General features: G+C 42.3%; 1 protein-coding gene across 1 annotated transcript in view; it reads right to left on the minus strand.

The window, feature by feature from the left end:
* The window catches only part of LOC138015232 (tolloid-like protein 1), a 19567-nt gene that overhangs the window by 2461 nt on the left and 4606 nt on the right, over positions 1–12500 (minus strand). Inside the window, exons 3-8 of the mRNA XM_068862196.1 lie at positions 12473–12500; positions 9748–10134; positions 7205–7963; positions 4174–4548; positions 1719–2099; positions 1–1141 (exon numbers count right to left, since the gene is read on the minus strand). The exon at positions 1–1141 is cut by the window's left edge and continues 2461 nt beyond it; the exon at positions 12473–12500 is cut by the window's right edge and continues 329 nt beyond it. Of these exons, the coding sequence (XP_068718297.1) occupies positions 957–1141; positions 1719–2099; positions 4174–4548; positions 7205–7963; positions 9748–10134; positions 12473–12500 (2115 nt within the window). The 3' untranslated portion in view covers positions 1–956. The remainder of the gene's footprint in view (positions 1142–1718; positions 2100–4173; positions 4549–7204; positions 7964–9747; positions 10135–12472) is intronic.

The following is a 12500-nucleotide window of genomic DNA, read 5'->3' on the forward strand; positions in this document are numbered from 1 at the left end:
ACCAAATCACACAGTGATCTCTTTCGCTTGCCCCAAGGGGTTCGGAAGAAAACAGACTCCGGGACTGAGGTTTGACCCATCTCTTTAACCCTCCTTTTTAGCAGCGTGTACTCCTTTTTTTTTTCTTGCCGGTTGCCTTTAAACAAGCTGTAAGTTTTGCGAACAACTATAGCAGGAACAATGTCACGTGATAAGCCCGTTTCTCGAAAGTCCCGAAACTTTACGGGCCGCTTTCGGGTGTCACAATTCCCTCTGTACCTCAAGAACAGAGCGGATTAATAAGTCGTCAAACTTCACAGTCATTTTGCTTTTTGTTACCTTGAAAACATGTTAAAAGTTCGGCTCCTCAAAACAAGCGGTTAAGAGTTTCACAAAGGACTTTTTCGGCCTCGAGAGGTTTTCGGGACTTTCGAGAAACGGGCCCCAGGACGCAGCTCATTATAACGGCTCTCGTGATTGGTTTAAAAACAATAGGCCAGAAAAACTACAACGGAAACAATGGAGCCAAATCCTAAACACAACAGAGCTCCATCCTATATTGGTCCAATAAGGTGGATAGCATTATCCACAGGATAAATCACTATCCAGCGGATAAACACTAACAAAACCAATTGAATTATCCAGTGGATAGTGATTTATCCGGTGGATAGCGCTATCCACCCTTCGAAAAACTGGGGCCTAGGGTATCCGCGTTTAACAGCCCAGCTCTAACCATTCTACCATGGCTCAGTGGTAAAGCACCCGAATTGGTAATCGGAAAGTCGTAGGTACGACTCCTCCAAAGAAGCACTCGAATTTTTTCCGAGTATTCCCGAATCACAAACGAAAAGAAACTAAAATGGTACCCGGTTGCGCTTATAAAAGTGTAAAAACAGATCCTTCATACCGCTGAAACACTCGTCCAGGTCGTTTCCCTTTTCTGTTGCAAGACAAAAGGATGCAACGACAGCTGACCGTTAGAGAGATGCGCTTTCAAATTTTTCGTTACACAGTTGGTGAAATCCTTCCCTTGCACTGTTTCCGGCATGCGACTCACGTTTCCGCCATTTCAAATACTTAAAAGTAATACTTCCTATGACAATAAACAAAATCGTTCCTCCAAGACAGCAAGCCACGATGATCCCAACTCCGACTGGCGACACTGGGGAAACGAAGAAATGTGTCAGTCAATCTTACCGGTACCTCATCCCCCCTTTTCATCCGGGACAGCCATGGGGCTCGAAATTGTTTCTGTAAAAATGGCAACCCCCCCCCCCCTCCAGGGTGAGTACAGGGGGCACCTTGAAGTCTGAGGTATGAAGCAAAAAGATATTGGAACATTACAAATACCGGAGGCAACCAAGGATCGCCGGATTCTTAGTTTCCATTTAAAAAGAAACGTTCACATAAAAGCAGAATTGTCTTCCAGTCGGAATTAATGAGGCAGACTCAAACATCCCGCGGCACCGTTAAGTCATATGAAAAAAAGCTTGCTATTGTTTCACATTGCTTTTATGCTCAGTACTGATTGGCCACGTTGTCAATAACTTAGATTGCCAGAGCGAGACGATGTTATTTGCTCGCACGGATTTCCCGGTGTATAGCGTCGGCCAACGTGATTTAGCACCGACGTTCCCGTTTGCTATGATTGGCCTATAAAATTTTTGGTAACTTGATTGCGATCCATAGCCCTGATGGAACAAACCACAGACCAGCAAGATTGATAAACGATTACCCACCTTCCGTCTTGTATGTCGCTTGAAATCCGGGATGCCTCGTTTTGCCACTGGCGAAAAACCAAACATAAAGTTCCCCGCCGCCTGAAGTAAATAAAGGGGGCTTCTTAGATCCGCAATATTTCCTCGTACTTGCCCTATTGATATCCAATTTAGACTCTCCTATCCCCACGTAATCCAAACATGCTGGACCAGTGTCCGATAGATTAAATACATCAAAGGACAGCGCAATCCGCTTGAAACTACCACTGCCCACGGAAATTTTCCAGATACACGAGCCCTGATCGTCGTAAGAGAGCGGGTAGTTGTAGCTGGCCAGGGTTCCAGTGGGAGACGTCAAATCAATGTTGCGCCTCTTTCTAGTACAGGAATAAGAGGCAGGCACTGAAACAAAAAAGAAAGATCACCGCTCATGTACTGATTTTTTAGAAAACTTTACGAATTTTCGAAAATACACGGTACAGAAAGAAAACCCTGCTATAGCGATCACAGAGAAATTAATCAGGTCACGTGACGAGTCACCTGATCAGTCTCGTCTGGAAGATAGTACCTCCACCCGACTCAAAATCGGATTTGTTTGTGGTCTCTGATATAATCCTCTCGTAAAGCTATCTGGGTTTGATCTGGTCACGCGTCCTGATTAATTTCCAGTGAACAAGACCATAGCAGAGTTACAAAGCTTCGTGTTTTATTTACTGTGCGACGCAAGTGTCAAAAATGTATACTTTTTTAAAATCATTCCCATTGTCCAAAGAAGGGTTCAAACTAAAAAGCTCCAAAATTGCAACGTAAGCAAGAAAATACTTCACCCTGTTGTCCAATTTTATACCACTAAACTAATAAATCCAGAAAAATGACAAAAATTCATAAAAATTACTTGATTGTACAGCCCCATACGATTACCTCCTCCGGTAATAATCATTGATAAATCGATAACTAACTGAATCTCATACTGCTAGACTTGATAGACCATTTTCGAGTTGCTGTTTGTCTTGGTTTAGAAGTGAGTCTTGGTGCTAAACTACTTAAAGGGAAATGAGTTTGATTTACAGAAGAATACGCAACTTACTTCCATTTGAATGGTTGTGCACCAGGACTCGCTTTGAAACTAAGTCATGGAGCAACTCGGAAATGGGCTATTCGTTATGCTTGTCTTAGATGTAGCACTAATAAACCGTGATTCAAACTGAAAACAAGGACAAGTTGTGACTGAGATGTCACACACTACACAACGTTTGAAAAACACGTGTAAGAGTTGCGAGCTGGCGTTGCAAAAATTAGTATCGACATATGCTTTTTGGGATGAATGCTTCTAAAAAAAAGAAAAGAAAAGCAAAAGCGAGAAACCGTGACGTCTGTGTCTGGGTGTGTTACAGTAGAAAATATTTCAATGCAATTTTAACAGAAACGAAACTGTGATACAGTGCTCCAAATGACAATGTAGAGTATTATTACAAATTACGAAATACAGCGATGCAGTGTAAATAACTGCAGCTCAGTGTACAAAATGTTATTTGAAACAACGACAACGAATTCCGCACCGTACTACAGTGATCCATGAACTAAGAGAGTGTCTAATCGGCGTGGGTCGTGAGTCGTGGGTCGTGGGTCGTGAGTCCCTAACCCTAACCCTAACCCTTTTTTTAATCAACGACTGGAAATTCTAGAAACAGACAAGACCTAAGACATAAGACAAATTTGGACCGAGCAATGAGGGGGACCCACGACCCACGACACACCACCCACCCACGCGATTTAGCCTCGCCCATGAACTAAAGGCCCGAGCAAAGGGCTCCAACATTTGCTTCAATATCCTTTCGGTTTTCAAGTTGAACGATGTCGAACGATCTTGACCGCTGGGATTAGCAAACGGTTCCAACAGGCTTTTCAACTCATTCAACATCGATTCAACTTCGATTCAACATGTTTCAACACGCCTGAAACGATGGCAAACGGTTTCGGAATCGCTTTTTCAAAAAAACGAGCGTTGAAGCAGTTTCCCCACGCCGCCATCTAGATAAGCGAGTTTCACCGCCATTAGTAGGCCTTGTGCACGATGACGGCATATACTAAAAAATTCACCACCAAGCCTCGTTTGCACAAAATTATCTAGACGTGCAATACTGTTCGCACATGGGTTTTCTATACAAGTTTTCTCCTTTGGGAGAAGTCTGATTTTCGAATTTGAGGCTTGGTGGTGAAATTAGCTAGTCAGACGTCATCACACATAAGGGTTATAGCAATATTTCTCGTGACGTCACCAATTGTTATTCATATGCCAACCAGAACCTAATTGGCTGTTGAAACATTGACTTCTTTTGTTCCGTGGTTGGCAAATTTGAACATCAAAAGACCTGTGACGTCAATACTTGTAAAAAAGAAATATTGCTATTGAGCAGATATAGTTTTCCCTGAAGCTTCTTGTTGACGAAATTAACAGATGCACACAGAATCTTACATTGTTTTACGGCCTCAAACTCAGCCGTGAACCACCAAAACCGCGATGGAGAGTGATACCGAACCAAAAGATAGCGCCCGCTGGAAAAGTACGTCATCGGAAGTATGAACCCATCCCCCTTACAAAACGATGTCACCAAAGGACTCGTCAAATGTCGACCATCGCGAATTGAAACGAGAGAACAACCCGAGTCTTGTTCAATTCCGGTGGCCCGCAACTTCACAAATTGTCCCTCGGGTACTGTAATTATCCAAGTACACGAGATGTTCTGAGGGACAGGGAAAGGAGGATATCGAGGAGAGAAAATTTTTCCTGTTGCACCGGAAAGCGGTTTTATATTATCAATTCCGTCTTGATTGCATGGTCCAAGAGCCGCTGAAATCGAAAGCAAATTGAAAAGTGAGTACTGTAGCTGGATGAAAATAATGATGGTGACAATAAAGACGATAATACACCTTATTCCAAAATGGCCGCCATTTTAGTATTCTTTTGCTTCCATGCAAGTTGGCCCTTATGGCCTCGTTCAAGGTTAAATATTCTTTTGATTTTACATTTGAAAGCGAGGCCATAAGGGCCAATTTGCATGGAAACAAAAGAATACTAAGACGGCGGCCATTTTGGAATAAGGTGTATGATGGTGACGACGAAGATAATGATGACGACGACAATAATGATGACAATGATGATGACGACGATGATGATGACAATGATGACGACGATGATGATGACAATGATAACGACGATGATGATGACAATGATAACGACGACGACGATGATGACGACAATGACGACGATGATGATGACAATGATGATGACGACGACGATGATGATGACGATGACGACGACGACGATGATGATGACGACGATGATGATGACAATGATGACGACGACGATGATGACAATGATGATGACGACGATGATGACGACGATGATGATGACGACAAAGTGGTGAAAAGTTATGGAAAAGAAAATGATGATGACGATGATAATGATGACGATGATGAGGACGAAATAACGATGATGATGATGATGATGGCGATGATGAAATGACGATGATGATGATGATGCTGACGATGACGATGATGATGATGATGATGATGAAATAACGATGAGGATGAGGATGATGACGACGATGATGATAGGGCGACTTTCCTATGATCTCGAAAAAGTGTTCGCAATTTGTTTCACGGGCCAATGTTTGGCAAGATTAAAACAATATTCCTCCTTATTCCCGCCAAGGAAACTCCTAATATGGGTAGTAAACAGTTCGATTGCCCAATCACTGCATTTCAAAAGACGTCAAAGCGAAACTTTCCAGAAAGTTCCACGGAGAGATGAAAATTCGCGCTCTCTTGCTTGTTTTCGTTCGATTAGCCAATTAAATGTTTTGCAGTTTTGTTTACGTTCTGTTTTTACGTTACTTAGGTTCTCAAGGTCATATAAAAGTCGCTCTAATGAAAATAACGATGATGATGATGATGATGAAAATTATCGTGATGATAATGATGATGATGAGCACGTCAATTGATGAGGGGATTTTAAGGAAGCCACCTGATTGGTTAGTTATAATTGATCAATGGCTGCGCGTTTATGGGCACGAGACCAAAACAACCTTCACAGCATGGCACGAAAGCTTAAAATAGAATGAAAAAACTGTCATGGGGCATGGAGATGTGTTCTCTCCCCTCATTCTATCTTGAGGCGAACGCCCCTCAATTTATTTTTCTGCATCGTCCAGGGCCTTATTCCAGGCACATTTATCCCTGGAATAGGGTTATTACACCTTTCAGGAACTGGCCCCAGGAAAACAGCGTTCCCATTTGTTCACCTAAGTCTTGCAAGCGAGGATAATCCCTGGAAGTGTGACCAAGTAGGAATACCCTCTGTTGTTGGCCTGAGGGGAGCACTCGCCTCCCACCATTGTGGAAGGAATAGGCCTTATTCACGATGGCCGCCATATTGGATTTGCTATTATCATGCAAATTAGCTACACACTTCTGAGGGGGCAAATAACACAAGTTCGAGAGGTTATATCGAACATCTTAGTCACAAAGATGATTTGTTTCACGTTCATTGAATGTTTATCACCTAAGTAGTAAAACAGAAAGATTACACAAATTACTTCGACGTTTTTTAGTGAAAAATGAGTAGCTAACGAAGTAGAAAGTCAAACTGTCAAAGGCAATCAAAAGATATAAAATTGTTATAAAAGGTACTAAATACCTTCTAATAATTCTAAATACTAAAATGGACTTTAAGCAATATTATTTCAATATCTCGACGAGCCGATTTTCCGCAATTTGCCTTTTTTCATAACACATGGCTAATTTGCATGACAATTTGAAAACCAACATGGCGGCTATCGTGAATACGGCCTATTTAAATGCTGTTTATTCCCATCAATGCGCTAAGTTTGTGCTGGTGTTCGACCCGGCTCCCAAGGTTTTCCTGCGGGTTCTAAGGTTATCCTCCCTCAAAAATCATCGAAATGTACTTAATTCCAACTATGAGGGACATAGAGCGGTTTACAATTGAGTGTCGAAAGTAATTAGCGAATTGCTTTGGTTTATGATTACTTCACTGAGTGATTGGTTCAAAGTTCTGGCGCCATTTTTTCAACCAATCAGAAGTGAAACCAAAACTAATCGTGGCTCGCGCGTCCACATTTTCCCGCGCTTTGTGTCGGCTACGTGTAATTACTTCGAGTTTTGATTGGTTTAACGGATTGTCTCCGTCCTTTTTGATTGGCCAAAGTAATTACTTTGGTTTTGGTTTTACGACACTCATTTGAAAACCGCTCTATGAGAGAATCCGCGTAAGTGATAAATTATAAGCGTTCTTTTTCTTAATCTTCTATTAGCTGCACAGTGTAGACAAAGCTACAAACTGGCTGCTGACACGGTATGACCAAATAAACGACGCAAAAGTCGGCCCAAAAGGAAAATGCAAATTGAATTATCTTGCCAAGAGTCTACTTCCTTAGAAATTCAACCTAACGCATTCATCCAATATGATGTTGACAATTACTTACGGTCAGGGACAAAGTAATAACTTGCACGAAAGCCAGGATATCTTTCCAAGATGTCCGATTCAAAGTCCACATACATTTTGTGGTACTTTGATTGAAGAACAGGAGGGAGAGACCTGCCACAAAATCTGCCAATCGACGCCGGCGACTCACTACCAAATCCCTCTTTGACATCTACATAGTCTGCCTGGCAATCTTGCGATTCTTGTAAGACAAATGTATGGAACTTTAACTGGACAACGTGTCCGATAGGAGCTTCAATCAACCACGAGCACTTTGCGTTGTTGGGATAAGGAAGCGGATAATCGAAGCTAGCAAAGTCACTTCCATTTTGAGAAAGGCGAATACTGGATTCATGGTTAGGTTCGATACAAGAGTACAGGGCTGGGCGATACTTCACAGCTTCATACGTCGCCGTAAATCCACTAACCGCGTTTGAAGTAAAGGCCGACGAGTACTTAACCAGCAAATTATTCCCGTTAGAGTACAATACCTGCTGGTTGAAGAGTGTACTTCCACAGGACTTTGTTAGTAACTTGCTCGTTGCGTTTGTCACATCGAATACTTCTGCATAGCTCAGGTAGCACGGTCCTTCAAATCCCCAAAAGGTGAGCTTCACATATTCCCCCTGGGGTACAGAGATGTTCCAAGTGCATGTCCCAACCCCTGGGTTTCCTGGATACCCTGGGGACGAAAAGCTCCGACCTTCGCCGCTCATGCGAACAGTAGTGTTCTTGCTCAGCTCACAGGTATCTGACAAATCTAATGAGCAAGGAAAAGAAGGAATTAGCAGTGAACTTTCGAAGCCTGATCAATTCATCATGGTTTACAAATGCTGCGAGCCGGTTGACAAGCCAAAAAATGACGTTATAAAATAGGGTTGCGAACAACCGGTGACAGAATGCGTATAGCGTGGGCAGCACGATTCCTAGTCTTATTTAGCCAGTAAGGCCCGTTTTAAAAGTCGCATTTTACATGTGCCGAATCGAATGCAAATGAGAAAAAAAAAAGTAAATGCTTTGTTTATAGTGGAAGTGCACTTAGCTATCAAGCTAGTTTACAGGCACTCCACTGTTAACAAGGTGAAAGTAACAATTCAAACTTAACAGAAACATTATTAAGAACCCCAACTGGCGGGAGGCAACCAGTTGGCTATTTACAAAGCGTGGTGGAGTTGAATCCGGGACAACCGGAAACAAATCCAAGCCAGAGGTTAGAACGGGATTTGAACCCGGAGCAGCCGCATGCAAACCCAACACTCTAACCACTGGACCACACTGCCTCCAGAAAAATCTATTGTTTTCGCTTGTTTGCATTAGATTCCGCACATGTAAAATGCGACGTTTAAAACGGGCCTAATATTCTTGTCTTATGGCGCTGCTGAGGCCGTTGCTTAAAATCCCTACCATCTGCTTTTCTACTGGTACCACCTGAAGAAGTGCTAACGCTCGATAAGTCAGCCATTTCATCAGTGGTTAAGTCGACCTTTAGAGCAGTTTCAAAGGACTGTCGCCGTGTCGAAAGTAATTACGTGATTGCAATTCCTACGCTTAGTGATTGGTTAAAAATCAACCAATGAGAAGCAAAACCAAAACCAATCGCGACTTGCACGCGCGATTTTTCCCGCGCTTTGAGCAAGTTACATAGAATTTCTGCAAATTTGGATTGGTTCATTGCGCTGTTTGCACCCGCTGTGATTGGTCGAAGTAATTATGTTGGTATTTACGACACTTAATGGAAAACCGTTTTATTGAAACGCGTAAACCAAATTTTCGCGCTTTAATCCCCCACCGACAAAGCACCACAGTTCCTTTAGAAACCAACCCCTTTACCAACCTCGTTCCCAGGGCTCTTCACCGCCGTCCTACTCTTGGCGGCGAAAAGCCCTGGGAACGAGGTTGCCCCTTCATCCTTTATACAGGTTCCGTTCATCTCACGATCAGGCCCCACTTGTTCAAACGATAGGCTCCGTAGCTGGCGGTAATTGTTAGCGCGAGAGGCTAAAGCCGCGCGGAGAATGGGGAGGGTGCTGGTATTTCACAGTGCCTCTCCCCATTCTCCGCGCGGCTTCGCCGTCCGTTAATTCGCCTCTGGCGACAAAATACCGCCAGCTACGCAAGCTATTCTTGGATTTCACATGACGTCACGGCCGCCATGTTGGTGTTCCCAAACAATGAAATGGCGGCCATGTTGGTGTCCCAAACAATAAAATGGCGGCCATGTTGGTGTCCCGATCCAATCCTCCGGGAATTTGAAAGCTATTATTATCCTAACTTCGTTGAAAAACATGGCCGTTCATCACGTGAGTGAAACCCAAGAATTTAAAGGATAGAAGCACTATCCGCTGGGGAAATCACTATCCAGTGGATAAGTCGCGATCAATTGGCGAAACCAATTGCGCTATGCAATGGATAGTGATTTATCCGGTGGATAGCGTTATCCAGCTTTTGAACAACTGGCGCCAGAATGTTAATTAAGCCACCAGTTTTGTGGGCGTGTCTTCCTTGCGGCGAGATGATCATAAACCGTTACGTAGTTCTCTGTACCTCCCGCAGGCACCATTGTGTAGTTTGCCATAAATCCGGCACCATGATTTTCGCCATCGCCATTGATTCCATTAAATTGAATACCAAGCTGGCGTCCGGTGGAGTAAACGGTGAACGAGTGCCAAGGCGTTAAACGATAAATATACCAAGAATACCACCAATTCCAGTCATCGATTATTTTTACTCGATTATCGGCGTGTATCTGAAACGTAATGAATGTTACGCGGACCAATTTTCCTTCGGGGGCAATTATCTTCCAGAAGCAATCCCGCACTGAAGTATCAGTATACCCCTTTGGAAATCCTGGGGTTTTTATAATACCCGACGGGCTTGTCAGCAAAATGTTCCCATTCTCTTCGGCAGTATTCGTAGGGGAACATAACTTTCCTGTCAAAAGAAATGGCAAAAATAACTAAATAAATAAAAGGATTTCCAGACAACCGAACCTTGGGTACGGTGGATGTATTTTCTGATTTATAGTACATGTACTTTGCTTTGACGTCACAAAATGACACACACAGTTTTGCCCTTTAGCACCTTCTGTTATTACCAAAAAATCAATTCTTTTTTTTCTTTGGATTACAAAACTCGGTTAACCAAACACTAAGTGACCCAAGTTTTAAGCTTTGATTTCAAAAAGACACATGTTTATTTTAACTGGAATTTTCCTATTAAATGGTCCGCCATTACTATAACTTTAAAATCTTAAGAGAGCTGGATCGAAGAGAAAATGACGTCAAAGGAGTTACGCAATCACACTTTGAAAATCTGAAGAAAAAGGGAAGTGATTATCATAGTACCACTTTGTGGTTCAAATGGGTAAACCTCATCGAGATAGATCTTTTCAGAATTGTCATTTTCTTCTTGAAATTTACTATCAATGCATCGTAATATGCCAAAAACACCTATGATGTCACAAACACGTATCTTCACGTCACAGATCCCTTTGCCATTCGAAAATGGCAAAGTGAAATTCCTTCATTGATAAGATAATCATAATATCACAAACAAGATGGTTCTGATCAAAAAACGACCTTTACCCTTTATGGTACGCGCACTGTCATTGGTCAATAGCTGTGTTTAGATGAGAGTATGGAAACACGGCTGTGACATCACACGAATTTTGATTGGTTATACGCCGTCAGACGCGCGTTTTGATTGGCTGGTAGGAAATATGAGCCTGTATCAAGAAAATTTGTTTCAATCAAGAATTTTCCTTCATTTGTCCAATTATCTTTGACAAATACTTTATAAAAGCAATAGAGCCGAGGACTTTTTTTCCGTGTTTCCACGCCTCATTTAAACACATGGGGAAGTTGGGAGAATTCTTGACAGTTATGCAAACCTGAGACGTAGTCGAGGATTTGCATAACTGTCTCAAATTCTCCCAACTCCTCCCCAAGTTTAGATGAGGCTTTGGAAAGACGGAAAACGTCCTCTATTGCTTAAACCTTTCCTTCAAGACTGCAGAGAAGTTCGAGTCAAGGAAAAAATAAATAGATCCTTCATGATGCATGTCATCATCATCGTCATATCGTTCTTTACTCAATTTTATATTAGATTGTTAGATTTTATATTAGATTTTATAAAATAATTAGGATAGTACGTGCACTCCCATTGGTCAATAGCTGTGTTTAGATGAGAGTACGTAAACCAGGCTGTGACATCACACAAATTTTGATTGGTTGTGTTGTGAGACGCACGTTTTAATTGGCTGGTAGGAAATAATTATGGGCGTGTATCAACTAAAAAAACTAGCATTTTCCTTCATTTGTTAACATGGATGACCTGTTTCTGTGTTTACATAGCCTCATCCAAACACTCGGGGGAGTTGGGAGAATTCTCAACAGTTATGCAAACCCTCGACTGCATCTTGGGGGAAATGAAAATGGAATTTATTTACCCACAGAACACCTTAAGAGTGCTTGGGAGCTTGTTCAACATGTGTCCGTGCATTACGTGCTCGAATTGGAATTTGGCAGAGTTGGTTTTAGAGGAAAGGGGAAAACCGGAGTATCCAGACAAAAACCTCTCGGAGCAAGGAGAGAACCAACAACAAACTCAACACACCGGGACCGGGAATCGAACACGGGCCACATTGGTTGGAGGTGAGTGCTATCACCACTGCACCACCCCTGCTCCCCTGTTTGCATAACTGACTTGAATTCTCCCAACTCCCCCTCGTGTTTAGATGAGGGTAACGTAACCATGGAAAAAGTCCTCTATTGCTTAAATTGTACCTAGCATTTACCCTCCCTCCCAACCATGGTATACCACAGAGAACAGACCACAAAAATGGGAGCTCCCTACTCTTTGCAAACAGTGTGTGGTTCCTTTTTTCGTCCCACACGGCTATTAACATTGAAGAGTTGTGAGAAGGGGTCTATGCTTTATCATCCTCATCTGAGAAAATTAGAGATTCTAACGCTTTTCAGCACTTTCTCCTCAGTTATTTAAAGACCCTAAGTGTTAGTCTGGCTGGAGTTTGATCCCGCGACCTCCCGCACAGTAAGTCCAGTGCTCGACCAAACTCATCAAGTTAGTATATTATTCCTTGCATCCCCAAACTGTCATAATCTGCTTATTTAGGGAAAAATATTGATGTCATTGGTGATATCCATGAATGATGATGATGATGATGATGATGATGATGATAACAACTATTATTATAATGATTAAAGCAATGATAAAGACAAATGATAAAAAACTAATTATCCTCAAGTACCTGATTTGAAAGCCTTGTAAATGGCCTT

The sequence above is a fragment of the Montipora capricornis genome, chromosome 9 (assembly GCF_036669925.1).
Source record: "Montipora capricornis isolate CH-2021 chromosome 9, ASM3666992v2, whole genome shotgun sequence".
In the NCBI taxonomy this organism is placed as follows: domain Eukaryota; kingdom Metazoa; phylum Cnidaria; class Anthozoa; order Scleractinia; family Acroporidae; genus Montipora; species Montipora capricornis.